The sequence below is a fragment of the Dinoponera quadriceps genome, unplaced genomic scaffold (genome assembly GCF_001313825.1).
Source record: "Dinoponera quadriceps isolate SergipeBrazil2010 unplaced genomic scaffold, ASM131382v1 scaffold2952, whole genome shotgun sequence".
Lineage (NCBI taxonomy): Eukaryota > Metazoa > Arthropoda > Insecta > Hymenoptera > Formicidae > Dinoponera > Dinoponera quadriceps.
This window is the reverse complement of record NW_014557517.1, coordinates 615,800-643,797: the sequence shown is the minus strand read 5'-3', so window position 1 is coordinate 643,797 and position 27,998 is coordinate 615,800. Positions and strand designations below refer to the sequence as shown.

Below are 27,998 nucleotides of genomic sequence, written 5' to 3'. Positions count from 1 at the left end.
GGGGGGGGGTCTTAATGGAAACGCTTCGTTTTCTTCGCTTTCTCCTCTCACGCGACACTGTGTTCTCCTTCTCGTGCGAGGTCTCCTTGCTTCTTCTCTTCTTCGCGGGGGGGATTTCGATCGTTCAACGAGAGGAGACGTCTCTCTCGCTGGAAGGAATAACAGACGCGAAGGGAACGCCGGACGACGCGATCGAGTCGCGAGACGGCGGCGAGGAGGATCGAGTACGACAATTCTCGGGAATGTTTCGACTTGGCTCAGCTCGGAAATCAACGTCACAACTCGTGCGTACTCGACGACTCTCTCAGTGCGTCGCGCGTTCTCAGAGAGAGTCACTCGCCGGATCGAATGATCGATGACACCTCCAACAAGAGTTGACTGCTACTATTAAAGGCTACTACTAAAGGCCGCTCTGCGCTGCTATGCTCGAGGAACGTCGAGAGCTACCTCGCGCTATGATTCGAGTGACGACCCGGTCGTCCCGAGGCGAATGTCGGCGGCAGGTTGCCGATTGCGAATCGCCACGGCGGGACGTTGCGATACGTGGACGGCGACTGTGCTTCGCTATTGGCTCGGGTGCTTGTTCTCGCCGATGGACGCCATCCTCATCGATTCCGTCTCTGGACAATTCCAGCCGGGCATTCTGGTCTGCTCTATCGTTGCCTGAGGTCGCACACGACACATTATTATTATTATCGTTGTAGTCGTAAGTTGGATATTGTCGCGCCGTGAAATGGAAATCGAGAGGAGTTTCGTCACTTCCCGAGTGTATCTAATCGGCTTGAATCAAAGCTAATAACTAGCTAGTACCGTCGGCGTCATATATATCGTACCATTTCCTAGATTAGTGCTAGGAATGATTTGCACTTTCGCAGGGAAAAAAACAATTCCGTCGTGTAACCGAATGTTGCCCGGGGAGGAGGACCAAACGAAAATTCGATTGTAGGAGGTTTCTACTCTACGGTCAGTTGTCTCAACTCTTTCCGGTCGGACTGAACACGCGTTATCACTTCTTGTCAGCGAGTTTTCAAGAAATTCCTTTGCAAGAACCGAGAACGCGGACACGCGAGCTTACTTCGTGGCGCGTCCTCTTTCCCTTACCGAGCAGTTGGGGCTCTTCGCCATGAAGATCGTGAGAGGGCGGCTGCGGTTGCTGAACGGCCTCAGCTCCGGATCTCGGCCGGGACCATCCACCGTGTCGATGCAGCTACTGCTGTAATGAGAGAAAAAGGAAAAAACATGGCAGGCTGAACGTAACGTCGAGGAGGAGACGGTGAACGAGCGCGATGAACCGGTGACGTATCGAGCTTCCTCGAGGAGTTGAAGGAGTCTCTCTCGCGACTCTTTCACACGCGCCGGATATGCCGAAATCCGTGCCGCGAATGAAATAACAGCAATAATAATGGAACGATCAATTACCTCGACCGCAATTCCTTCTGCTTTCGCTTACAATGGATATAAGCCGCTATACAAATGATAACGACGAGGAATACTGCTATTGTGGCACCGCCGGCGATGCTGGCTGTCTCCAGCATTACTCGTTGCCGTGAAGCTACGGGAAAGAAGAAAAAGAGGTGTCATTTTTGTCCGATTCGCGAGCATCGCTGCTACACACACAGCGCTGCCACCCAGTCACCGGAACAACAAAAAGTGGCTGCTACTTCTGACGAAAAACTGACATTTTCTGTCAGATTCTGAGGATTTTTTTATTTAAGTAAAAAAGTTATTTTTACATTCGCAACTTTGTCTCTGGACATATAGCGAGGGTGGTTCCTTTCGTAGTACGATTTGAAAATTTACAATAAGGAAATTTCAGAGGCATGAATGATACAAGTACGCTTTCGTAGCAGTTTTATTAAGAGGGAGGACGGCAGGAATATACGTAGAACGCCCATATTTTACAAATGTAACGGCAGCTCAGAAAAAGAGTGAGTATCATTTTGAATGACAGTAAATATTTTTGTGACTCGTCGAGAAAAAGGGTGACAACAAAGGGTGGCTTAAGCAACTGGAAGACAATGCTGCTGCCGAGTAGCAGAGAGAAAAGCAGATTCTACTTACGTAAATAGGAACCATCCAAATCCTTAAACTCGCATCTCTGCCCGATGTATCCGTTGGCGCACCTGCGGACACACCACATCAGCAATTAGCTTAATTAATTTCGACCTTATCGAAATAACGCGAATCCGGCGGAATTCGCGAATGCCGGATGTTGTAATAAGGGAGGTTCGAGTCGCTCTCATCTCTTCTCTCTTAACGTATCGCGCGCATTTAATCAGATAGAAGCACCTGTGTCAAAAACGTCCAATTAGTAAGCGCTCAATTAAGCTTAATTAGCGGGGAAAGCATTTCAGGGAATCAACAGCCGGCTAAATTTGGCATATTGCGCTTTACGGTTCGCGCGTGATTACGCGATAATTAAAAGAGTTCTCAGAACAATTAGCGGTATATGAGATTAACAGGAAGGCAACGGGCGTGAGTATCATCGGCGTGTTTCCATCGCGCGCACGATCGTTCCCGAATCGAAATCTTGGCCCTATGCTAAACCTTTGATTCTGCAACACAGTAGGAGAGCTGAGATAGCAAAATAGGTTCACTTTTAATGATATAATTTACAACAAGTTAAAAACTAACTCATTTAAAATTAACTAAGTCAAGCTACGAGGTAATAACTTTTTAATTGAGAAGTTATTACCCAATCTTGATAATAATAATAAGAACTTTATTGTGTACACAACTGTATGTCGCATACTATGCGGTTTTCCAGGCGGATTGCCATTTCCACGTATACGCACTCTCTCTCTCTCTCTCTCTCTCTCTCTCTCTCTCTCTCTCTCTTTCGGCCTTCGCATGAGGGATGGCATTGCGCGATTAGTTGCGCGTTTCTTTTTCCGCTTTTGCGTTTTACCTCTCGAATTATCTATCGGCTCGATCGACTTCCTCTCTCGACAGCGTTTCTCTCTCTCTCTCTCTCTCTCTCTCTCTCTCTCTCTCTCTCGACTCGATCGCACGGTTCACATATATTTTGCGTATTATTATTACCGGTGCGCCGGCGAGAAATCAACTTTATCGCTAATGCGGTTTCTTCTGGTCTCTCAGTCTTGACGTCATAGATCACAGATCCGCTCTGATATAATCATAGCGCGAATGACTCTCGCGCGAATGACTGTAATTTTACACGGCTGTAATTTCGCGAGTATGCGATTTTAATTAGCTTCCCTCCCGTTCGCGAGACTCATAATTCGACTAAATATCCTTAAGTGTGTCTTTAAATATACATTATTTCCCTCCTGTTCGTTGCAAATTCGGCCTTACAATTTGCGCGATTGCGTGTGAGACTCCAATTCGATGCAATTCGATGAAGACGCGATTCTTGAAACGTACCGTTAAATCGAATTAAGTAATAGCGGCTCGTCCGATCGTTGTCTCGTTCGTCGGAAAAATGGAAACGTCCTTCGCGCGTCTACCACTTTCCACCTTAGTACATTTTCTCCGTCCATCTCGTGCGCGCGAAATCTTCTCTTCACCTGATTATCTAATCCGAACGTGATTATGGGAGCGCGAAAAATGGAAAAGTAGAACGTCGTCTCTGCGTCTCTCTCTCCCCTTCCCCCCTCCTTCTCCTTTTTCTCATTTGTTTTTCAGGTGACGACGTTCACCTCCTTCGATTTATCGGTCCCGGTAAATTAATTTTATTCGCCGTATTTTTGTCTTCATTTTTGCGTTAACACTTCCGTTTGTTTCAATTTTTTAATAGTTTTAATCCTTTTACTTCGATCAAGTTTCGAAATTTCCTTTCGCTCTTTTATCCGTAAATTAATTCTATTCACGATCTTTGTTTCATTTTTTTTTACAATCTTAATTTTTTCATTTCGGTATCTTTGATTCTCAAGTAAGTTCCGAAAGTTCCTTTCGCTCTCTTGTCCGATTTTTCAAGTCACGTCTGACTTGTATTCGGCATCGTGTAAAACTACTATAAATATCGTCGCGTTACTCGGTATCGTTACGTTCAGCTCTCGCAATTATTCATCGACACAGTCGTTTCCGGGCTCTTCGCGAGCATTTCTCGCACCTTATCGTGAAATTGCGCTCAGCGGTACCTCGCTTCAACTTCAACTTTCGCGATAAAGCGCGACCGTTAGATTAATTTAAGTTGGCCGCGGTAAACTGAAGACGACGGGACGATCCGAGCGGCAGATCGCGGTCGACAAAGCAAACACCGTGGGAAATGGTAAGGTTGAGCGAGCACGGTGCGCACCGCTCCTCGATGTTAATCCGATTAGTTGATAGACCCTTTTTTCCCTTTCACAGTGCTCGAATTTTAGACTATATTTCTGACATCTATAGAAGAGAGAAGAGAAAACTACCGAATATATCCAATTGCCATTCATGTGTCAAGCATGACACGATTGTCGATCGTTTTTATTTACGACTATTTAGAAAAAATTCTTTCGTTTTTAAAATAAAAAAAATTATTTCGATTTTCAAGCCATTTGTGTTCTCTTATGTATTACATAGTTCTGTAAAACCCGACAAAGTGGAAGACTTTAATCAAATTAAAACAACCCATAAATTAAGATATTTGGGGACTTGAACATGCGTCTATCGTTATCCTTCTTTCTAAATAAATAAAAGACAGACGCATATTTAAGTCCTACTTAAAGCCAAACATTGGCGCAACTCGGGCCTAAAAGCAATTACACGTACTGTAAGTTGTACAACAGCCGTGAACCGATAGCAATGTCGAATTGGCCGCATCAAAATATATCATGCGATATGTCCCCGGCCGAAGTTTCTTCATTTTCGCCCATAACTCGTCAACCCGGACTGCGCATCCATATTTCTGCCTTTCAGCGCCGGAGACGTCTCGGAAGAGTTCGGAATCCTCTTCCAAAAATTTATGACGTTTAAATAAAAAAGGGGAACGAAATGAAACCGGCACGGCAAAGAGGAGAAAGAGGTACCAAGGGAGCAGGGGGTGGCGTGTTCGCGTCTCGACACGATCGGCCGGGAGAATGTCGACGTACGTGCCGAGGTCGCATAGTTGAAGATTAACAGTGAAGCGACATGGACAGACAAACGACTAGGCGAAGCCTGTCTTCTCGGCGTGATTTTTTTCGCTTAGAACCGCCGCTCGCGCGATTGTTCGCAGTAGCGTTGCACATTGTGCCCATCCATCTCGAACGAGCCCATAATTCCTTTTCCGTACGCGTCCCTGCATATATTGACATATTCAAAGAGCCCAACTGCCGTCGAGAGCGACGGTCTGCAGTGGAATTTTCGCCATCGAAAATCCCACACACAGGTGAAAATTCCATTCGGGACGGACGAGCGAGTGAAAAAGCGAACGACCGGCCGCGGTCCAAGACAAGTGTATAATTCGAAGAAAAGCGAATTACTTACAAACAGTTATACAGGAGGGAGTCGACAATTTTAACGGTGAAGCACGTGGCGCCGTTCAAGCAATACCACTCTGCGTAATCCGGTGGACATGTGTACATGTGGAATGTGATGTTCGGGCGATCCGTCGGCGTCGGCGGCCTCGGTTTCGGCGTCGAGCGCGACGAGCAGGCATCTATTGGCAAAACGCAATAATTAATATAAGCGTGCATAGGTGTGTAGTCATCGGCAGGAAGAAGGTTTTCTCTCTCTCTCTCTCTTGACGAGTTTTGCAACGTGTGACAGGATTTGTTTTTTAGTCATTCTCGGAAGATCAATTTTCCTATTGCGTTCTTATACATTTATCGAGATTACAGAGTTTCGCAATCCTTTCGCTACTGACTACAATCGGTTTGCCGACGCGATGCGGTCGCAAGTTAACCCGTACAGCGCAAATGTTCGAAAGACGTTCCAGAGACGTCCCAGAATGTTCCAATATCCTTGGGATATCTTTTGAACATTCGTGCTAATTGTGGAAAATGGCATTAAATTACATTAATTGGCATTAAACGATATGTTGGGTCAACCGGAAAAATTTGGATTTGACTTTCCGCTTTCTTCGGAGGATTTCTTCTACGAATGGAACGAAGTGAAATTCAACTGATGAAACGAATTCAACTTATTGATTGGAGGCGACACCAGACACGAGAGAAAGGTCAATTATTGCACAGATATTTTTGATAGTACAATTCCTTTCGAACTGTCCATTTATCGTACTCTGTTCTGAAAATTCTTAAAAAGACGCCAAGTGCACGCGCTCCCCCATATGAATAAAACTATACCGGAAAAAAAGTGCTGCCATTCAAGTAATATTTACTTGATCCAACTAAAATTGTTACTTTAATATTCCCTGGCAAATATTTATTGGAAGTAAAAATATAATTGACTATGTACAATATGATATTTCCTTCGTGAGAAGTCGACAATTTTAATGTAAGGTTAAGTAGACATTTTTTTATTATTTGTATGTATTAAAACAATTACAACAAGTTATAATATTATTAAACATTCAAATAAATATATTTACTACAATTAATAAAAATATCACTTGATTTAAGAGACTGAAAAGCAGGTAATCGCGTTTATTTGATTCTAGCATTTTTTCTGTATATACGAAAGGAAAATATTTAAGTTTCCAAGTAAAATTCTTATTGTTCCAACGTTTCGTCCCCCCTCCCCTCTCCTGAGCACAGATAATGATGTTTTATCGGTGCAAAGAGAATAAGCAAACGATAAAACGAGCGCTCTAGAAATCTCGTCGGCTTTTCCAAACTCGTCGAGCACAATGGATTGCCGTATACGGCGCTTCTTTCTCTCTCTCTCTCTCACTCCTCCATTCACACCCTCGCCTTTTATCCGAACAGCCACGCGGCTATCCCATCGGGGCAGGACGAGAGGCCGCGCGCGCGTGCATCTCGCAGGCGCGAGACTGTACACAAAGCTGCGAAGTACGGCGCGGCGTTGCATCTGTCCCGCGCGTGGCTGCTGTCTGTCACCTGTTGTAATTTTACAATCTGCCGTTTCCAGACACTCTCCGACAAACACCGACGCTCACCCCGTGTGCTTTAATCTGCCGCACGCGCGAGTGGGCGGTATTTACTACTTTATCCCTCTTTCCCTCCACCGCAACTTGTCGTTCCTCCACAGTTTAATTCTTCTATCGTTGCCATTATCGTTATTAATTAACCTCTTGCATTCGAACATTTCTGAGTCGCTTGAAATGTTGGCCCTATCTTGTGTGTCTTAAATTCTACAATGCAGTAGAAGAACTAAGATAGCAAAATAAGTCCGATTCTAATTATATAATTTACTTTCTATAATTACTATTCCACATTAACCGTGATGATGTCTCAAATTTCTGTTTGTCGCAGTTTTATCATCAAAAAAATAGGTTATTTTCAATGCTTATATAAATGTAATAATTGAAGCGTTTGTAACTTCACGATAACATTAAAATTGAATTAAGGCAGTTGATTCGCCGAATATTTTTTTAGAAATCCTTTTCAATTGTATATCGATGGAAATATCCACACGTCAGTAAAATTAGAAAACGATTGGCCATTTTCAGAAGCTGAGATATTTGCAAATAAAGATGATGAAGATTTTTTATATGTATTCCTTGAGGTTAATGTCGTATTTTTAACATCTAGTTTTAATTTCTTCTAAAGCACATTTAGGATCTTAGTGAAAAACGATATATATGCATATACACATATTTAAATATTTATACATCACCTTCTATTATGTGCGCACCTCTATTTGGTCAACTGACGTATAAATAAAGCATTAATAAGAAAAATAAATAAGTGTCTGTAATTATTATGTGTATATATTTGTCTTAATTTCGCGCGCCCCAAATTTTGTTACTTAGATAGTTAAATAAAGCGCCGGTATTTTGAAAATCCTGCACTCTACTACCTTAAAGATTCTCGAGCGAAGTTAACAAGTGTGGTATCGTCCGTTTTTCCTAGTCCATCTAAGCAAGCGTGAACTATCCTTAAGAGGCATCGAAATTCCGACTAGGGTGTTAAAACACAGCAACTCGAGTATACATTAAGCTCTAACGTATCGTTATCGCCGGTTGAAAAGAGACCTCGGAAGGGAGGCCTCACGCTGTTCCGCGAGTGGGGTCGGTGGCTTGATAAGAGCCGACAAGCCGGGATTCGTTAATTGTATCCGTCGTTTTACATCTTATTATCTCGGGCGATAGTCGAACAACGGCGACGAAGGTGTGACGGTTTGTGCGAAGAGGAAAGGTAAATTTCCGTGAGCCGCCGGAGGTAGCGCCTTTGTAAATTGTAGCGCGATACGCGAGCAACAGGAAAACGGATAACGACACTCTCTTTCCACGTCGATTATCTCTCTCGACAGTTTACGCGTAGACCAGGTGCAACGTGACGCGCAAGTATTATTATATTACACGCGTTTATTCTCGCGCCGCCGTCTTCGTCATCCGGCACAAGCCGCGTATAAAATAAACGCTTTGTCGCGCGCGACGGCTCCTCGCCCGGCACGAAAGCACTTTGTATGGCCGGCGTCTTTGTTCGGCGGGCCGATTCTTTCGGACGGGCGTGGTGGAGGTGGACGAAAAGACGACAGATTGTAAGATTGTAGCGCAATGAGCGTAATAAGTACGGTAAAAGGCGACACGTACGGGATTCCACGCCGTAAGGCGTAAAGCGAAATTGTCGTTCCTCGTCTCTTTTAAGTACACGCTATTTTCGCGAGCATTCGTACGTACATTCGTTCGCTCGCTTAACGGAACAGAATTCGAACCGATGGGCGTATTCCTGTCGAACTCTTTACCGTTGCTTCCGACACGGCGGCCGACAGGCGGTACAACGAAAATGTTGAGCAAACATAAGGAAAACCGCGCCAAGAAGACCCGGATATATGGCGGTATATGCGATGAATTAAATTACGGTGGACACGAGCCAGCCGTCAGGAAGTATCTCCGGATTCTCTTCGATTTCTAACTTTGGACTATGCGGCGGATACGTTTTGCATTTCAAGAGTGACAAACGCGTATACTCGAGAGAAGAGGGGAATCGGCCGATTCCCTGATGCTGAAATAACCACGCGACTCTAGCGTGAGAAAAACAGAGAATCAGACGGACGCACTTAGCAGCGCCGAATACAGCGGGATCTCCGTCTCAGGTGGGCGAGCGAACAGTGAACGTGTTGTATCAATTAGCATATTCGTCGTCTAAACGAACTTTCTTTAAGCTAAGATAAGCTACCTCATGAGCGAATCGTTCTACTTGGTTTCGTTATTTTTTCAAAATGCAACAACGAAATTTTGCATTCGTTGTTCGCTCCTCCTCGTTACTTTACTCGGTGTATAAAAAAAAAGGGCTAGAATCAGGTAAACGTAATTACCTGTTTTTCAACCACTTAATTCAAGTGTTATGTTTTACTAGCGAGCTTGTGGTAAATACTGGAAGTAATACCTTGTAATTCGTGAATGAATTACCGAATGTAAGTGTAAAATGGTTCTGAATTGAAGGGAGTATTTACTAAAATTATATATTTATTTTCCATCGAAGAAACCTGGCGGTTTAGATTTGTCCGTCCAGCGAACATTTTCAAAGAATAAATTCTGATATTCTCAATATTATGAATTTAATACTTGTTACGCATTTTCTTCTTTAATATGAAGGAAATATTGTATATAGTCAATCATATTTCTACTTCCAGTGAGTATTTGTCAACGAGTACTGGAACAACAACAATTTGACTTGGATCAAGTAAATATTACTTGAACAGCAGCACCTTAACATTCGTAATACCGAGCGGTCATTTCCGATTGTGTTTCTATTTTTCAGATTAATAGCCAACTTCTCGCGTAAAAAGATAATATTCTAAAATTGTCCGGCAATCGTTTGATAAAGGAACCGATTAACATAAAACGCGTTATACCAACCTGCGATACCGAGGAGAGTATAGGAGAGAATTAATATCGTCGCGAGGTAGGGTGGAATTTTGCATCCTCTCGCCATGGCAGTGACGACAGAGGGGTTAGCAGCGACGGTAGTGCTGGCGGTGCTTCTGGCGGCGGCCGGCGAGGTCCGTACGAGAGGATGATGGACGGTAGTAGTAGTCGTCGTCGTCGTCGTCTCGGCCCGACGGACCTCGACGTGCTCGACGTCGAGCCGAGCGCCGACGACGTCGCTCGACCTGCTGGACCGCCGGTCGTAGAATCGCTGATGCAGACGCGAGTGAAAGCACTCGAGGCCCTCGTCGTTCCCGTCGTCCTCGTCGTCCTCGTCCTCGTCGTCCTCATCGTTACCTCCGTCCTCCTTTTTGTCCTCGTCGTCATTGCTGTCGTCGTCGATGTCCGTCCGACAGTGATATCGCCGGCGCGGCTGCCGGCGATTGTGGCGATGAAGGAGGTGGTGAAGGTGCGGCGGCGAGGAGTGATAGTGGCGCTTGTTGCTGATACCGCTGTCGTCGCAGCAGAATTTGCTCCTCGCCACCGGCGAGCTGATTTCCTCTACGCCTCCTCCTCCCACCTCGTGCCGTCCTCTGTCGTTAGCCTCTCTTCCTCCTCCTTGCGTCTCCTCGACAGCACGAGCTCCAGCACCTGGGCCAGAACTCCGGCGCACGTGCCGCCGCTTCCCTGAAACCAGATACCCGTCCCCGGGCGGCCGTTTATAGTGTGTTTTATCTCGGGTGAAGACTTTGGGATCTAGCGCGAAGCACACCGGGCCCCCGCCCTGCAGCAGCAGGCCGCAGCAGGATGGAACGGCTGCTGTGGGAGGGCCCGGATTCAATTTTCAACGTGGTGGCTCTGAAGGAGAGCGCTCTCGCCCTTACGAGGAGTCCTCCTCGTGTCGATAATTGAATAAAATCTCGCGTATGTGCGCGATGCAATCACAGGCGGTGTCGTTTCTCAAAGTCTGTATTAATGACCTCGCTCCGCCGATAGACAGAGACGTGATAGTCACTCCGCGATCGAGCGGTTATATCGATAAATCGATCGTCTCTATCTCTTTGCTATCCGGTGTAGAAGGAAACGATTCCGTTAATGCTGTTCTATTCCTCAGGCAAAGTAACATTGAGCATTATTTTCGTATATCATGACTGCTGCTGCTTTGGAGAATCCGATTCATCGGATCATCAACAAATAATTATATTCGAATTTCCAAACTTTCGTCACATTATATTCGAATAGTGAAATTTTCAAGTGTAAACATTCGGATATTCGAAACTTGAAGAACCGCACGTGTTTTCCGTTTTGTAGGCACGGTAAATAGTATTTATCGTCCTAAAGAATAGAATTTTGTTCTTCGTTGCGCGTCATGCTGTTACGGCCAAATTGACATCTATTTGAAGTTAACGGGATTTGTTGTTTATTACTTGTGCTGCCTCCATTTACTTGTTTACGATGTCACCTTTACTTTCTTTTAAACTGGACAAATACAAACCCGAGGTGAACTAAAGATACCCAAGCAACACGTATGTCTAGAAGACGTCTTTACGACGTCTTAGGGCGTCTTAACGTTAGATCAAACTAGGTCATTAAAGTTACTGATATCCCAAATATTCACATTTTATTGCGCTCTTCGAAATGCGTCGAATAGTAAGAAAATAATGCCTCTCACTGAAAATTTCCGACGTTACTATCCCCAAAAAGGGAATGAGACAGCATTAATTAGGTCTACGTATCGTCGGCGTTATTATCGGCCGCGGGATTATCGTCGTCGGGCGCGCCTTCCTCCATCGAAGCTTATCGTGATTCATCTTGACTTGAATCTACGACGGACGTACGATACGCGCTGTGCAAACACAGCGGATACACCTTGCGCGACAAGTTCGTCGGCAGAAAACTATCGGCGCGCGATTTCCACGAGTCGTCGTCGAGTCGAGCGCACCGGCCGCGTCAAGTCGTGACGTCAATCGCCGTTCAAATATTCAACCGCGACTAGTTACGATCGACATTTTTCACGCTTCCCCTCCCCGTCGAGGCTCAATGCCAGATCGAGAGCGATCGACACACGAGTCGTCCCGACGCCGCCGCAACCACATTATAATTGAATCAACGCGAGAAAGACATTCGTCCCTGTTACTTATCGCCGAGTTGTTCCGATAGCAGCCCATCAATTAATCAGCCGGAAAAACCGATCGCAGACCGAGAAACCGCCTTCTGAAAATTGCACCGTCGCGGTTTCTCCGCGGAACCAAGCGCTTAGTCAGCGATCGGCGATTCGACTGATGTACTTTCGACATTAGTGCGACTGATAAATCCGTCCAAGATTCACTGACATAAAAGTGTGCGTCACAGAATAGACGCATGTCGTCCTTGATGTAACAAACTCGTGGGAATGTTCTCAGACGAAAATACCGAAGGAAGGTACGTAATCATAGCAACTTTTCCAACACACCGTTGTGGAACTAAGGTCTAAAGTAAACTTCCGTAAAAGTCACTTGAAATTGGTCACAATTTCCCGTTATTCGTGCATTATATCCTAATTTGGATTTATTTCTCGTGGTTTTGTTGAACTACTTAAATTACTGATTATATTGTTCCGAAAAATGTTAAGGGTCTACGTTAGTTTCGGGACACCCTATGTATATCTTTCAGGTCGACTGATTGCCCATAAAGACTCGGTCGAACGATCTCTTTTCATCTCTTTCCGGCTTTATCGTAGCAATCGGAATAAAAATTCACGAATAACGCGTCGGTTTACGGGGGAAATTTCTTTACGTCATACGTCGCGCGCGACGTCTTCCTCCCGCAATACACCACGATCGGAGGAAGTAGGTGAGACACTGTCCTAGCCAGCAGCGGGCTTTAAGTACGACCCACGTGCGTTCCTTCTAATAATTGGCCATTTCCCTGTTGGCCGCGCTACATCTCGGCCGCGCTTCTCGTCGAGCCGGCACGACGGCGGCGGCGAAATATAATTCTCCGCTCGAATCGCACGAGCCGCCTTGAATTTAGGCTATTTTCTAATTGCACGCGTCTCGGCGTGACGTCCGCTCGGTTAGATTTTAACAAGCGCGGAATTGAGAAGAGTCCTTCATCCCGGAGAGAGGTCTTTTCTGAGAGAGAGAAAGAGAGATCTATTTGTTAATTTATGTTTTTCTCGATTTTTCACCGCTAAGCGTTTTTACGTGATCAGAATATCGATGAAGCCTTTTGAACAGGCGACATCGGTCATTACAGCGACAAAGGTCTCTCATGAGGCTCGCGTCGGGATCCGCATTGTCTCGGGTTTAGCGCCGCTCGATGGGCGGTTACGGGATCGCGTGGCAAAAATTTTCAACGGTCCGAAGATGGACAGCGCCGTTGCACCGCCCCGTATGTATCGCGTATCATCGGACCGCACGGCGACCCTTAAGGACATTATATGCATGCGAGAAATCTTGGGCGTGCCTAGTCACGTGTCCTTTGAAAGCTGCAGCTACTGAAGGGCGAGGCGGAGAGAGGGAGCGGAAATTTTCCGGATAGAAGGGTCCCAGCGGGACCGGTCCGGTACCAGCTGCGGCTCGTCTAAACACGGAAATTCATAAATTCGAATATGTTACGTCCACGTGAAGAAAAAAGGACCTCTTCTCTCTCCCTCTTCTCCTCGCACTGCGCGTCGCGGCACACAGAAAGACGTAAGAAGTAAGCAATTTGCCAATCACGGTTGGGTAGATTAATTTCTTATTTCAAGTTAAAAGTAATTTCACAACAAAAACTAACTAACCAATACTCGTTAAAATTAAATTAACTTATTAAAGTTACAATTTAATTGTGCAAAACTATATTTATATATAGTTTGGGAGAGAAATCGTGCATTCCGCGCGAAATCGTTAGGTTAGGTACATGTATGTATATAGTCTCGCATAATTAACTTAAGTTAATTTATCTAATCCTGTCAGTCACCAATCCCGAGTCGAAATTTTCTATGTCCTGTGTTAAATCTTTAATTCTACAACATAGTAGAAACTAAGGTAAGTTCAATTTTGATTCTAATAGTACAATATAATCCCTTTACCCCGACGAAGTCTTAAATTCTCGTTTTCGCTGTATCGGCGTCAAAATAGTTTGTTGAAGATAACGTGAAAATTCAACGTAGTAAAAATTCAAGAGAGAAGTTAAAAAGTATCAAAGTCATCAAAGTGGTTTTATCGGTCTACAAGTAGGCGCGAACTCTCCTTCAGATCGTCAGAATAACCTAAAAATGTCAACTCTTGATTATCGATTATTCTTCGAACATAAGAAGAATACACGGGGAAAATATTGTAGTAAAAATTACCACAAAATTTTGTAATATTAAACCATACCGGAATTATAAGCGAAATTATGACGTGTGTTGTAATCTTTCATTGTAAACGTCACTAAAGATTACACCGTACATAATAATCTCAGTCATAATTTCAACATGGTCCAGCATGACAAAATGTTGTGATAATCTTTACTGCAATATTTTCTTCATGTACAGAGATTGATCAATTTTCTTACTGCTTATGTGTGCCATAGCCCTCCTTCTTCCGAGGGTCGACTAGGAAAAAATTGAGGCTCGCGCGCGATCGAAGCCGCGAAAGGCGAGCGAGGGTGTAAGCCGGCTAAGTATCGCGATCTTCAAGGTGGAAGGCAGACGCGCGCAGCCGGTTGTTCTCTGCCAGGTGGCCGATGGATCTGGGTCCTAACGATACCATCGACAGAAATCGCCGGTTCGGAAATCACCATTCCCTTATTATCCCGCTTTTTCACGCCGCGCCAATCGGCCGATCGATCTCCGAATGTCATTTCCACCGGAGCAGGCGCCGGCCGCGATCATCACGAATAACCGTAATCCTGCAGAAGTCGCCACTTCTCCCCGAACTCTATTTAACAATCGCCCTTCATCTCCGTTCGGGAAAGTAATTGCCGTCACTTCACTCATTTTTCTATCTCTCGCGATTCTATTATGTATACATAGCTCTCAATATGTTAATTCACGAGATCCTCTCGTGATGTGTGCCTTTAAAGGGCTCGACTGCAATAAATGTTTCTCCCCCCTTCGAGGTAATCGAGACGTATCGAGAGGAAGGGTCGAACGAGGCGATCGATGGTACGGATAAAAAAGCGAGAGACGCGTTCTCGATAATATAATGCCGGACTAGAGCAGCGCGCGTATCTCTCTCTTTTCCACTCGATAGAGCTCGGGGCACGCTCGGGTATAGGCGGGGCCACCGGGTCTAAAGAAGACGGACGGGATCACACATGTCCACCTCGGGTATTCATGTCGGTATTCATGGCGAGCAGCTGCCGAATGCACTTCAACGCCATTACCTGCTTTTCGCAACGCTCGCGACTCAACGACCGAGCGTGTCCCCGGCCTGGCACGCGCCCGCTTCTTCTACCACCTTCCGCACCATCTTCCGCGCGCGCGCCGTCCTTCTCGACACGCTGCAACGCGATCGTCGTTTATGTAACGTAGGATGATCTCTCTTTCAAAGTTATACTTTTTTCACGTTTTCATTTCTATATACATAACACTTATTTCAGCGCTCTCTCGAAGGGCAAAGCGTGAAAATAAAAGCAATCTTCTCCTCGAACCTTCGTTTCTCTTTCCCTCTCCCTCGAGACCGGTTCGTATTGATCCTCGGCCATTTTTCGTCTAGTTTTACCGTTCTGTCTTCAGCCCGAAATCGTCGTGAGAGGTAATCGCGCACGCTGCAGTCGCGCGGAATGCACGATTTCCTTTTGCGAGACGGACGTCGCGTGGCACAACGGTCGCCTTTAATGGCATATCGGTTAGGAAAGCTGGTTTTTCTCCCGACGGAATTTTCGCCGATCCGCCAGTGAAAATTCGAGCGGCGCAATTTCGCCGCCGAGTTGCGTTACATTTGTCGAATATATATCTTTTGGTTTGTTTTTTAACGAAGAGGGTCCCCGAAGCGAAACCGAACGCGTTCGATCGCAACGAAGTCCCCGATCTTACGATAACGCCGCGACTAACCCTCGAGGTTCATGCGTACGTACGGAGAAATTATGATTAATAATTGCGTGCAGTTGGCAAGAAGCAAATCCTTCCGGATTCAACAGTTGAACTTGCGTCGCGCAAGGTGCGTCTCGGCAACGCTGTCAAATGCTGCGCCGCGAAATGAATGGCGAAAATACAGCGAGCGATGCATTATTCGCGCGTTCCGCGCGCGATTGCGTCAATGCCGGTTACCGCGAGGTAATTACTTCCGGATTTCACTGTATTCTCACGCAAATGCTCCTGCGGCCAAAGTGGAACGCATGCCGTCGAAGTCGAGCGAGAGCTTCGCTCTGTCGAGGACTCGTCCGTTAATTCGCGAAATTCTCGAAAGACAACGATCAGCGAAAATTTTATTCGGCAATCCCGTTTATCTCATCTCATTATCAGCCGTTGAAACGTGAAATGCACATTATATCCTTGAATCTTCACAGGAAAGCGATCACAGATTTGTTACTCTTGCATCAATTAATTAATGCCAATCAAGATTGTCCTACTGATAATGCTTCTTGGGTTCAACGTTTTCACCTCGGACGGTATCAGTTATTTTTTTTATTTCGTATCATCGAACATTATATGGATGGTTTAAACCCGCTAATCGTCTGAGCTAATGAATTATCTGATTGTACTGATTTCATTAATATATATGTCTCAAGTATGTTCAGAAACAAATTAAGCTCGCTGCTCATAGAAATGTCGACCCTCTTTATTAATTTTTTTCTTCATCATCACTTTGTATACCTTCTTATTTTATGTAAAAAGGGAATTTCTCCCGTTTGCGCTGTAAAAGAATAAACAAATAGATAAAAATTCACAGGGCAATAAGCGGCGAAATCTAACACCGCGCAATCCGTCATTCGGCCGGGTTTATCTTGTTTGTTCGCGACACCGTTCGAAATTTTAATTCGATAAGCTATCGACTTATCTTAACGAGGCCATGAGACAAAGAGGACGAAGCTTCCCGGATCGGGGTCATTTTTCATTCCTCTCTCTCTCCCTTTCGTATTTATTTTCCTTCTTCACCCGCGACAATGTGTCCGCAAGAGCGGATATTATTTCAAAGGCGGTGGCGCGCGACAGCGGTTCGGTGTGCCTTTGGATTTTTCACCGGTGTGCGCGCGGCAATATATATGCAATATTCGAGGCGGATCTGGAGCAGTCGAGTTAACGCGCCCGGGCTATGCAGGCTGAGTATCGTTGCCAGCCGGCACATGGTCCGCATCATGCTTTTCGAAGCCGCAGATGGTTCCTCCTGTGCGCGATTATGGTTTTTTTTTGTCGTGCACGGCGCGTGCGCTCTGGCCCGCTCGAGCAGGCGGTAAAACACGTGCACTTCTCGATCACTTTTCGTCACAAAATTGATCGGTCTCTTCCCCCCCCCCCAAAAGTGTTCCGCGCGCGAGCAGTCGTCCTGTCATTTATGCGCTACAAAGTATATATATATAGAGAGCGTGTCGGCTTCTTCTTCATCGCGATACTACAACGGCGCTATCGTATCGCTGATTAAGGAAATATCCACTTGAAAGTGACTCGATTGCAATTCGAAATTCAACCACGGACAGCGGAGATTTTCTCTCCTCGATCGCCGCCCCGATCGTTCGACTTTCCGCTCGCCTCGTGCATTTTCATCAGTCCGGAACTTTTTCTCACGATTGTTGCTGCACGGAGAAAATGAATTTTCCTAGACAGCAAGAAAGAAATTTCTTTGGACAGCAGGAAGATTTGTCAGGAGTATTATAATTGCTATTTGCCGGACGGCAAAATAATTGAATCCTGCCAACTAAATTTTATCGTAACGACGTTTCACCACAACAGCAAAATTATTTTTCCCATGTAACGAATCTTTTGCTGTTCCAGAGTGTATCACGTTAATTCCACCAATCTTCTTTCTCCGTGCGATGATCGAAAGTTACCTTTCGCCTTTGATTTTTGTGACTTTTTACAACAATATCGTTCCTATTCTCGTTCAACGCGCGAGTTCTCCCCGACAGGGCGATCCGCGTTTTTAGTACCTCGCGACCGGCCGATCGCGGCATCGGTAAGCATGAAAAAGTGCCGCTAATAATGACAGTAATTTATGGCTGGTAGAAGCAGCACTCTTTTCTAAGTATTTCAATGCTCATCACAAGGCGGAGGGTAATTGTTCCGGTCGGAGAGCGAAAAAGAAAGCCGTAGGAACGAAAACTGACAAACGGGAGCGTTATTGGACGAGACTTCGGTCGGTCTGCCACAATAACGAGGGGGGAGGAGGCAGCTGCGCTCAAGTAAGATGTCTCTCCTCGTTGATGTGGGTAACTCGTTCTACAATGCGAGCCGAACGGTAGTGATTAAGAAGCTGCTCGGGTATCGAGTCGGTTCCGCGATCGTCCCGTCCTCGGAGAATCGCACCGTCGTCGTCGCCAAATTCCACCGGCTCCTCTTTGCTTTTCCCTCAGAGAGCAAGGTTAATTTCGGACGCGAGTGTGCAAGTAACGAGAAAAGCGGGAATACCTCCGTAAACATAGATGCGTTAAGCTGTGTAATTTTCGTAAAAAGGAGAGAGGAGTCGATAAATTATACTTGTTCTTTCTTTTTTTTGTGCGAGAGATCTAAGGAGGAGGAAAGGTTGCCGGAAGGTTCGTGTGTGTCCGCCAGTAGTGGATACAATCGGTCTGAAATAATTGGACGGCGGAAAGATTAAAGAGAGCTGCTACCCGATGAGCCTGACTCTGCGGGCCGGGAGTGGAAACGTAGGCGGTGTCCCGACCTCCCCGAAGTTTTGCAGCTTTCCACGTCAAATTCCGGACCCGATTGTCCCGCGGTAACAAAGAGATTTACGGTTTCACGGTTGTCCGAAACCTCATTTGTTGCTTCGGCTTCCCTTTCATGTTGCTCCCTTTGCTCGATTCGAGTCACTTGTTTACACTTCTGCCGGATTAGTTAATCGTTTGTGTTAGAGACGCCACAGGATTTTCCTTCGGGAAAACGCTCGACAAACGCTCCTGGACGCGCGTGTATTTTTATCGACAGGGGCAGATTCGCGATTTTACGGTTGTTCGAGGTCCCACTTGTCACTCCGTTTCTCCCTTTCGCGCGCCGACCGTTTTACACTTCGCCCCATTCTTCCTTTCGCAAACGCAACTTCGACCGCAGGTGTCGTTTTTTTCTTTTTTTTTTTTTAAGAAACGTTTAACGTTTTCCGATGTACAACGCTTCGATGATTAACGATAATGCCGCGATTATTATCGTATTAATCTCACTTTAATTTACTTCCTATTGATCATAATGACGGAGCGCGGTTCTTTGTGCTCCAGTTGACTAGTAATCATCGATTATCAGGCCGATCGTGAAGAGGCGGGGCCCTTCCTACCTCCCACAACGCGAGGGCTGTTACACGTTAAAAAGCGAATACGTTGGTCGTTAGCACGGTAGATTTGAACCGCAGACAAGGAAAATTTACGGACGGCTGACGTTACACGCAGGGCACTCTATTGATCCGTAATACGGAAACAAACGGTATGCGCCATTATAATTAAATAATCCACCCTCGCATCGCAAACAGATTCGCACGTCACCGTCGCACCCTCTATTTTTTTTCTTCTTCCGATTGAAATCGCACGACAGGTCGGGAGAGCTCTCTCTCTCTCTCTTTCCGTTCCGCAAATTCTTCGCGAATTTTCCTCCGACTCGGTCGGCGACGATCGCGTGACGCAAACGTATTAAAGCGTCTCCACTGGGCCAGGCAGATTTAATTACCGCCGTATAAATATAGGATTTTGTGTGTTTCGAGCTTCTCCGATCGAAAATGGTCGTGGCGTCAGATCGCGTTCGTGACGTTAAAACGAGAAAGTCGCGCCCGTTAAGAGCACGGGGGCCGCCGTGCCAAATATCGATTCTCGGTAAAATCGAAACGGATACGGAAGCCCGAAGAATGTTGGAATTTTCTAGCCGGTGTGTGAAACCGACTGCGGTGCAACATAGAATCGGCGACAACAGAGATTTGGCAAGGTGGTGGTGGCGGTAGTCGTAGCAACCCGTATCGCGACCTCGATCGAACTGCGGCGTGAAATGATTGATCTGTTCTTTTTAGCTGAACTGGCTGCGCTAGTTTATGAAATATGCATACATATTGAAGTACAGGAATGTCTATACACGGGAACAAAATTAGTCTTAAATCAATAATAGATATATAATATTAATAGTCTTAAGTCAGTGATATATATTCTCACATATAAACGACAATATAATCGAATTCAATGGAATCCAAAATCTTCCAAGAAGATGATAATATTCTCGCTTATATGTGACTATCTATTCTCGGCTTAAAATTAATTTTTCTGTTGTGTGCAGACATTTCAAGACGTGTCGTCGATAAGTGGCGAAACGGGGAGAGAAATATCGCGGAGTGATATTGCTGCTGTAAGCTGAGTTTACGGATAGACCGAGGGGCGAAACGAGCCGAACGGTTGGCCTCTTAAGGAGGGAGGCAGGCAGGGGGTGGTCCCGTCCTGCGCTACACCACGAAACACCTGGCTCTCTTCTACGTCTGTCCCGTCGTCTCGTGCCTCCCGATCTTTGTCATATTATCCCAAACTGTGCGCACACCCTCCCGTCGCCGCAGAGCGTTTTGCCGCCGCACGTCAAGCGGCTCGTTATGCACCGCTACCGACAAAATATCTATATCCGACGACGGTGCTACTCCATTAATCCGGCTGACGGGATAGGATAGTAATTCTCACCGGTCGGATCCGCATTTTCTGCTCATTGTGTCGCGCCCTCTCGGGAGGAGGAAAGCACGTTCCCCCGACGTGACAAGCGATTTTCCCTTCCACTCCTCTCTCCTCTTGTCCTCGAATTTTTTTTCTCTCAACATGTTCTCGTTGCCCGTTCGATAACTTTTACGTTCGAGTGCATAAATCAAATGGCGCAGGTTGCAGTTAGTCCTGTTTGTTTAACGTTGGAATGTGAAGATCGTGTCTGTACCGGAAAATCAGTTGCAATCCCGATTCGAGAGAACGTCGTGTTGGACGACGATGTCTCTCGGGCGATCGGAAAATCCTACGGTGCACGTGCATCGAAGGCGATCGCCGATTATATACTGTTACTTGCAGGTTATAGCCCTCTCCGCGTTGGTATGCATAATAAATGCGTAGGCGCAGCTCTCGAGAGAGTAGCCTCAGCACGACGAGGATTTGATGAAATCGAGATCTGTCACGCAATGCCTCGCGAAGATCGGCTGCTCGCTTGTCGTCGTCCGTGCCTTCAACGGCGCGTCTCCGTTAATTTATTTATCTTCGTGCGCAGCCTGTCGGCGACGATTAAAATCTCCGTGTAATCCCCCCACGTCGCTCGGGAGAGCTTCAATGATCAAGCGTCGAAGCAACGCGTCTTGCAAATTATGCAAATATACGCGCCACTCAGATGCAATATTTATCGCAATAGTTCCCGATTATCCACCTTCTCGGTGTATCAAATCCCCACATTGTATTGGGCGAAACAATTTCTCGCCGGTGTCTTTTCACGATTATTTCAGTTTCTCAACGGACGAAACGGAGAGAAAGGAACGTGTCTCGATCGTCCTCAAAAGCGTCTTTCAAGCGTACGATCCGCAGGAAAACGTTGAAATTTTCATGCTATTCTGACGCTCTTAAGGTTTACTTTATATTTTGCTTGGGGCCCGGCCTGTAGAATAATAAAAACCTACTTTATCGATACTTTTCCGCGACTTCTTATTCTCGCGTTTCACGATGTGAACTCTAATCTACGTAATTTCTTTATTATTAATGATGACTCGCGCGTTTGCCAGTAACGTACCCTATCATCATAACTCCTTCCGCGAGTGTGTCCGGGAGAATTAAATATTTGCTATCTCCGACGGAAGTTATTTATAACTCAACTCAATAAACGCGTCATGCGGTCAAGTCCGCATCGCGATTTTACCGCATCAAATCGAGAATATACACGGGGAATTAGCGTAAATTCATCGTTGCAGGTGTGCATATATCTATCTAGCGGCCGCTGTTACAGCAACACATCGTGCACGAAACGGAATCGATTGGCGAAAAGTTTCTGCTGCTGAGTAGAGTGCATATCAATCTCGAACTCATATCGGCGATCAAATCGGCCTACGGATCGTTTTAGTCGGAATTATCAGGCGTATGTCGATAACTATATTGCTTTCGCGAAGTTTATCGTGTTCAAGTTAACAAGGGAAAAATATTTCGATTTTAGAAGAGGCGAGAGAATGCAAAAGAAATTCACGATGGTATCCAAGTTGACATTTTAGTCCTACATTAAATCTAGTTCAGTTCCACATTAGGTTTACGAAGATCTTCTATTGTACTCTTTTGATGCTACAAATAGGTGAGTTATTGCCGTTTTCTCCTCCCCTTGAAGACTCAATTTAGAACTAAAATTTAGACTCGGGAGGTCTCAACTCCCGTTTTTGTAGCGTAAAAGGAGCACTTATTGTGAACTTATTGCGGGAACTTATTTCCGTCTCTTCCACTCAAAGACTTGACGTAGAATTTAAAATTTCGATTCGCCTATTATCACATCGAATCGTCAATCTGTCTCGATGAAAATAGTAAATATTTTCCGGACATATCGGCGGAAAGAATAAAACTTTGCCTATTAATAATTGAAAACACAAGTCACTACCGATGACGAATATACGTTAGACTTTATCGTCAAATATCGCGTAAATCGCATAAAAAAATTAATCTCCCATAACCGAATTTTTCGTTTCTAAAAAAGGATGACACAAGAAAGAAATATCTAACAGTGAGATCGTGGGACATAAATCGATCATATAAATTTCGATTTATATATATTTCGTAGTAATTCACTCTAACGTGACAGAAAGAGGAATCGGTAACTGTTCTAAACAGGCTACTCGGTGGCAATATTATCGCCTCAAAGTCACACTAGCACACGGTGGTAAACAAAGGAGACATCGGACAAAAAATATAGTTGCGCGAGCACGTAGGTCGAAAATTACGTGTCGTTATAGAGAATTAAAAGGAAAACTCGGGGAAAGGGACGAAAGAGAAGTAGGTGAGAAGAGGGAAGATTCGAGTAAGCGACGTAGATGACTCGGTTCGCCGTCTAAAGGACTTAATAATAACGGTTGTTCATTGTTGTGTCGGTACAACAGTCCCACGTCTAACATCTATTTAGAAATAGGCGTTACGTCCTCATTGTTGCGCGCGGCCGATGCGACGCTACGTGGCACGGCGACTTTTCACAGATTTATTTCCTCATTTCCCACTCTTGAGTGTCGCGAGATGTTTTCCAGCGGAAATCGTCCCATCAAGATGAGAAAGGCTGTATCGAGGTGCTGCGCGGATAAGAGCGGATTTACGGCTTGCGCCGGACAATTTAACTCTCTCTTCGCGAATCGACAAATTGGCCGGAGAAATTTCAATTAACGTTCACGACGGCTATCAATATTTTGGATACTCAGAGACAGACACGATATCGATATCACATCAACGATGATGAAATTGAGATTGACTTCTGGCCGAGAAGGCTCAATTGCGAAATTGGAATCGGCCAGTCTATTTTATGTAATTTTAATAATCAATCGTTAAATAATTGTCGCGATTCTTGTCCTAACGTAAAAATAGAACATATCTGCATGAGATACGTTGTCTTGATTTTCGTTAAAATTTAAGACGCGAGCTAATTAGAGTATATATATTTTTTTTTTTTGGTAATTCGGTCGCTTAATATTTCATTATCAAATCGGAAAGTCTGCATTACGCGCCATACGTGCGTAATAATTCGTGTACTATTTGCTATCGGGGACAGCTCCAAACTGTAAAATTTCAGACGATCATCGGTGCTAATGAACTTTTACGTTTCTCTCGCAAATGTCGTGTAGATTTTATTCCATTCCATATTACAATGCATTTAAGCACCGGTAATGAAGAATAATGCACACGTCTCGTCTCTTAACAAGCAACATCTTTGGAGCCTCGTTGCAACTCTCGGTACGTTTTAAGAACGCGAATTCGTTTCTATTAGATAACGTTGTACGTAATAATAAGTGCTAAATTAAACGCGATAGTAGATAGTGGATGTTAGATCAAACGATGGTAATTCCCTCGTCGAAACTGGAATATGATTTTACTTCTCTGTTGAAGCATCACGCGAGCGAATTATCAAATGCACCGTTCTATTTTACGAATTCGTCGAGTCGAAATTTTACTCCTACATATGGAGAAAACGCTATTGCGCTCATTGATGTTACAAATGGGAAATTATTGCCGTATTTTTCATGTTGAGACTTCTCGGGTCGAAATGTTACATTGAGTTTCAACATGGAAAATACGATCATTTGTAGCATCAAAGGGGGCACTATAATGTCCCTTTGAAACGTAGAATCAGACTAAATTTAGAAGCAAAATTTCGACTCGGGATCTCTCATTCTGCTCGACAAATAATCTCGTTAAATGGACGCTCGATCGATTTTTGTTTCATTCATCCGCCAATTAGTTTCCGTCTCGTCCGTATTTGTTTTTTAATCGTCGTTGATGTCCTCTAACGCGACGCACGCGTAGAGAGTACACGAAAATAAATTCTGTCGCGTATCGTTTATAGCGTAGGTTCATTCTAAGCTCCATAGAATGATAGCTATTTCCGTTAAGAAGAAAAAAGCAGTATCCCGTAGCACTGTCTCCGTAAGTTCTAAAGATAAAACGCCCGTAAGTGTTTTAATAAGAAACTCGGTACTATTTGTATTAGTCGAGGACGGAGGGAGACGCAAACGGTTGTGCCGAATTATCGTCGCGTCGAAGAACAACGACACGACGATGCGCAATAACCGTTCGAAAATGACAATGAAATTAATCCGAAGAAAGCTACACTCAAAAAAAAAAATAGAAAAAGTCTTGCTGCAGTCAAAGCGAAAATGATGTAGATACGAGAAATTAGATAAGATGGGTAAGTAAATATTTCAATATCACATACGTGTTGTATCTAATCGATATAGATGACAGAGACAGAATGTCTATTTAAACTATTTAGCAAGCAAGTCTTTCTATGAAACCCGTCCAGATTAAGTAAGGCCAGTCACACTTCTTATTAAACAGTCACCTTGATTTTTTTACGCAATCACGAATATTTGACGCGCTTATTCCGTTCCTTAAATATTTTTATCCTCGTTTTTCCAAAAAAAAAAGTAGCGAGTCAATCTATATTTACAATGTCCCTAAATAAATCATAGAGCGGTCGATAATAATTTTCTAGCTGATAAAAAAAACATTTCAGATGTGAGACCCCGTTTCCCCGAGTGTATCGATCCGACCGCGTATTTAACGACGTCCCATCGCGATCTCGCTAGTTTCAGAAGCGTGCGGCTCGTTCTGCGAGTCGTCTAATTGCCTTCGCGAGCGGCGAACAAAGGAAGTTCGATCGCAAACGGAAGACAAAGTGAGCGACGTGATTTTTCTACGAGCGTGACAAGCGGCACGCCGCGGACCGACGGATTAGCAAAGCGACGGGGGAATCGCGATTAATCTCTCGCGCGTTTGTTTTACCCAGCGCTTTCACCGAGTTTCGACAAACTCTTTTCCGGCCCGGTCGCGAGTCCAATAACGAAGCCAGACGGAGCTCGCGGAAAATCGACGTTTCTCGCTCCCGCCTCTTTCTCGTCGTTTTCGCGTAGACCATATATCGCGAGAGAATATATTTATAAACGTCACGAGAAAGAGACGGGGCCGTCCCGTCGATGGGAACGGAGGAAAGCGGAGCGGAATCGACGGGACTCTCGAGAAAGCCGGGGCGCGCGCTCGTTCTCTCGGCCTCTGTTTTACGTTCGGAGGTGTCGTTTTATTACTACGTTTCTATTCGTGCGATTGCGAGCGGACGGAAAGGCACGTCTCGTCTCGTCGCGGATATCCGACGACCATGAGGTCTCCGGGCGAAAAAATGATCGCACCGCGTATGCGAACGCCCGTCTCTCTCTCCGTCTGTCTCTTTGCGCGAGCTCTCTTCGGCGTCTACGTTCTTGTCCCTTTTATTCTGTCTACGTCGCTCGCACGTACGTTTACACTTAACGGCGCGCCGAAATGGAGAAAGAGATAGATAGAGAGAGAGAGAGAGAGAGAGAGACCGAGCGCGACCGGCGTACCGAAAATTCGGCGGCGAATTCGCGAAGCCGCGATTCACCGCACGCCGTATTCCTGGACGTCGCGTCGGCGATCCTTAAAAAACGCTAACTGAACGAACGCTCGCGCGAGAGAGCGACGGGGACAAAGATAGTCGAGAGATCGAAGCACGTCCCTCCTATTTCCGCGACATGCAACGTACCGTAGAAATACACGTTTCATACCGTCGTAGACGGCGCCAATTTTCTCGACATTTTTCCAGTCAACCTGACGAATGTTTCTCGACTATTTTCAATAGGGACGGGCAAAACTAACATAAAGAGGAGAAGAAATCGTGGAAGGCGTAGCGATAAAATTCCGAGCACACGAGAGAGAAAGAGAGAGAGAGAGAGAGAGAGATCGGTCACTACACCTTCCCCGTCGGAGGAAAAAAGGTGTACCGTCCTCTCTCTTTCTTTCTCGTCTCGAGCGGAAACGTTCGATGCGTCAAACTGTCGCCGTCTCGCCGAACTCTAAATTCGCGCGAGCGGTGCGGATGTACTCGTGCAATAATAGCGATGTGTCTCGCGCTAACCTGAAAGCCTGTCGATGAAACGTAGCATGCCAGTGGTGGAGGACACGCAGGGAACCGTCGTCGTCGATCCAGCGACCAGAATTCCACCGGCGATCGGCATTTGTGTTTTTCTCCCGCTTTTCCTCGGATTCCCCAGCCACCGTCGCGCACCGTCGTCGTCGTCGTCGACGTCTCTCACCCTCTTTCCTTATTTTTTTTCTCCCTCGCTCTCCCTTTTCGTGCCTCTCTCTCGCGTTTCTCTCCCTCCACGTCGTCCGTCGGGCAGGAGCAAGATGGGAACGGGCGTGCACGTAGAAGCGAGATGGTGCACCCGGGGGAGTGGGAGGTGCGGTGACGCGGTTCGGCCTAACCTAATCTCTCCCGTTCCGTCCGTCTCCCTGCCTCCACCTTCCCGGTGGAAGATACACACACGGAAAGATTCACGCCCGATCGCCTCAGTCGACGGCACACGCGGAACTCTCCATTATCCGGGAATTTTTCCACGGTCGATCCGCTCCGGCACACTCGGCCGCGCCGTCGTCGGTTCTATCGCGCGCGCACGTATACCTTACGTACGCGTGTCGCGCCAGTGAAAAGGCGGAACGAGAAGGAGCCACGCGACGCGACTGGTCGGACGGAGACGGCGCGACCGGAGTGGACGGACGCCCGCCCGCACCGATTGACTGTCTCCTCTCTCTCTCTCTCCGATCGCCAGGCCACTCTGACACACGTTGACACACGCCGACGATGGGCACGCGCGCACTCACTTGTCCCACTGACGTCCCAGATGCACGGCGGTGCTTTGACACTGTTACTTCCGAATGGCTACCGACCGCCTGTTCTCCTCTTTTCCTCCTGTCGCGCCGCCACACGTTGCCCGTATCCTCTCTCTTCTTCCTTCCGCGATCACACACTGCTCCTTTTTTCCCCGTGGCGTCCAACGCTGCTTCTCTCTTCCTCGGAGGTAACGCCAAGCGAAACACCCCCGGTGATCGTCGCGCGACGAGAACTCGGCTGCTCCCGTTGGCAGCAACGGCTCTCTCTTTCTCTCTCTCTCTCTATCGCGCTCGACAGCTATGCTGTTGTCGCACCGTCGTTACCTCGCTCGTGCCAGGTACGTTCGTTGCCGACGACGCTGTCAGATCTGTCATCGTGGTGGCGACTTATCGTCGCGCGTGTGTGCGTCTTCTCTCTCTCTCTCTCTATCTCTATCGCGGGCCCCGACGGGCCCTCCGCGGACGGTTATGCAGCAGCGAGCCGCACTGTCAGACACGGACTACGACCGACTACGAAGGAACAGTCGTGGTCGAGCGACGACTCCGAGCTAGACTGCGACGTTGTCACGTCACTCTCAACAGCGCCCTCATTGGCCGGACGCTCGCCCACTGACAGTTAGCTGCGCTCTCCAGCTGGCACGTGATCTCGCGTTCCGTTCGATCCGCGAGGCGGCAGCGCGAT

General features: G+C 46.1%; 1 protein-coding gene across 2 annotated transcripts; it reads right to left on the bottom strand.

Annotated features, from left to right (window-relative positions):
• Positions 1–6: 6 nt before the first annotated feature.
• On the bottom strand, positions 7–27,949 carry LOC106749269. 2 transcript variants are annotated; one of them, XM_014628556.1, is made up of 7 exons: positions 26,562–27,949; positions 9,863–10,558; positions 5,404–5,575; positions 2,062–2,123; positions 1,420–1,552; positions 1,102–1,210; positions 7–663 (listed from the first exon to the last, which is right to left on the bottom strand). In XM_014628556.1, the coding sequence occupies exons 1-7, from the start codon at positions 26,659–26,661 to the stop codon at positions 565–567; spliced, it is 1,371 nt and encodes a 456-aa protein (XP_014484042.1). In that variant the 5' UTR covers positions 26,662–27,949; the 3' UTR covers positions 7–564. The 2 variants fall into 2 exon arrangements, with proteins under 2 accessions (XP_014484042.1, XP_014484040.1); XM_014628554.1 differs by having other exon boundaries at positions 1,102–1,213; positions 26,562–27,948.
• Between the last annotated feature and the right edge of the window lie 49 nt (positions 27,950–27,998).

Excerpts from the sequence above, each read along its gene's own strand:
- LOC106749269 (XM_014628554.1), bottom strand. The coding sequence starts at position 26,661 with ATGCCGATCGCCGGTGGAATTCTGGTCGCTGGATCGACGACGACGGTT. Across the intron at positions 5,576-9,862 it reads TACTCTCCTCGGTATCGCAG|ATGCCTGCTCGTCGCGCTCG; the intron begins GTTGGTATAACG and ends TTTTGCCAATAG. Across the intron at positions 1,214-1,419 it reads CAGAAGGAATTGCGGTCGAG|CAGTAGCTGCATCGACACGG; the intron begins GTAATTGATCGT and ends CTCTCATTACAG.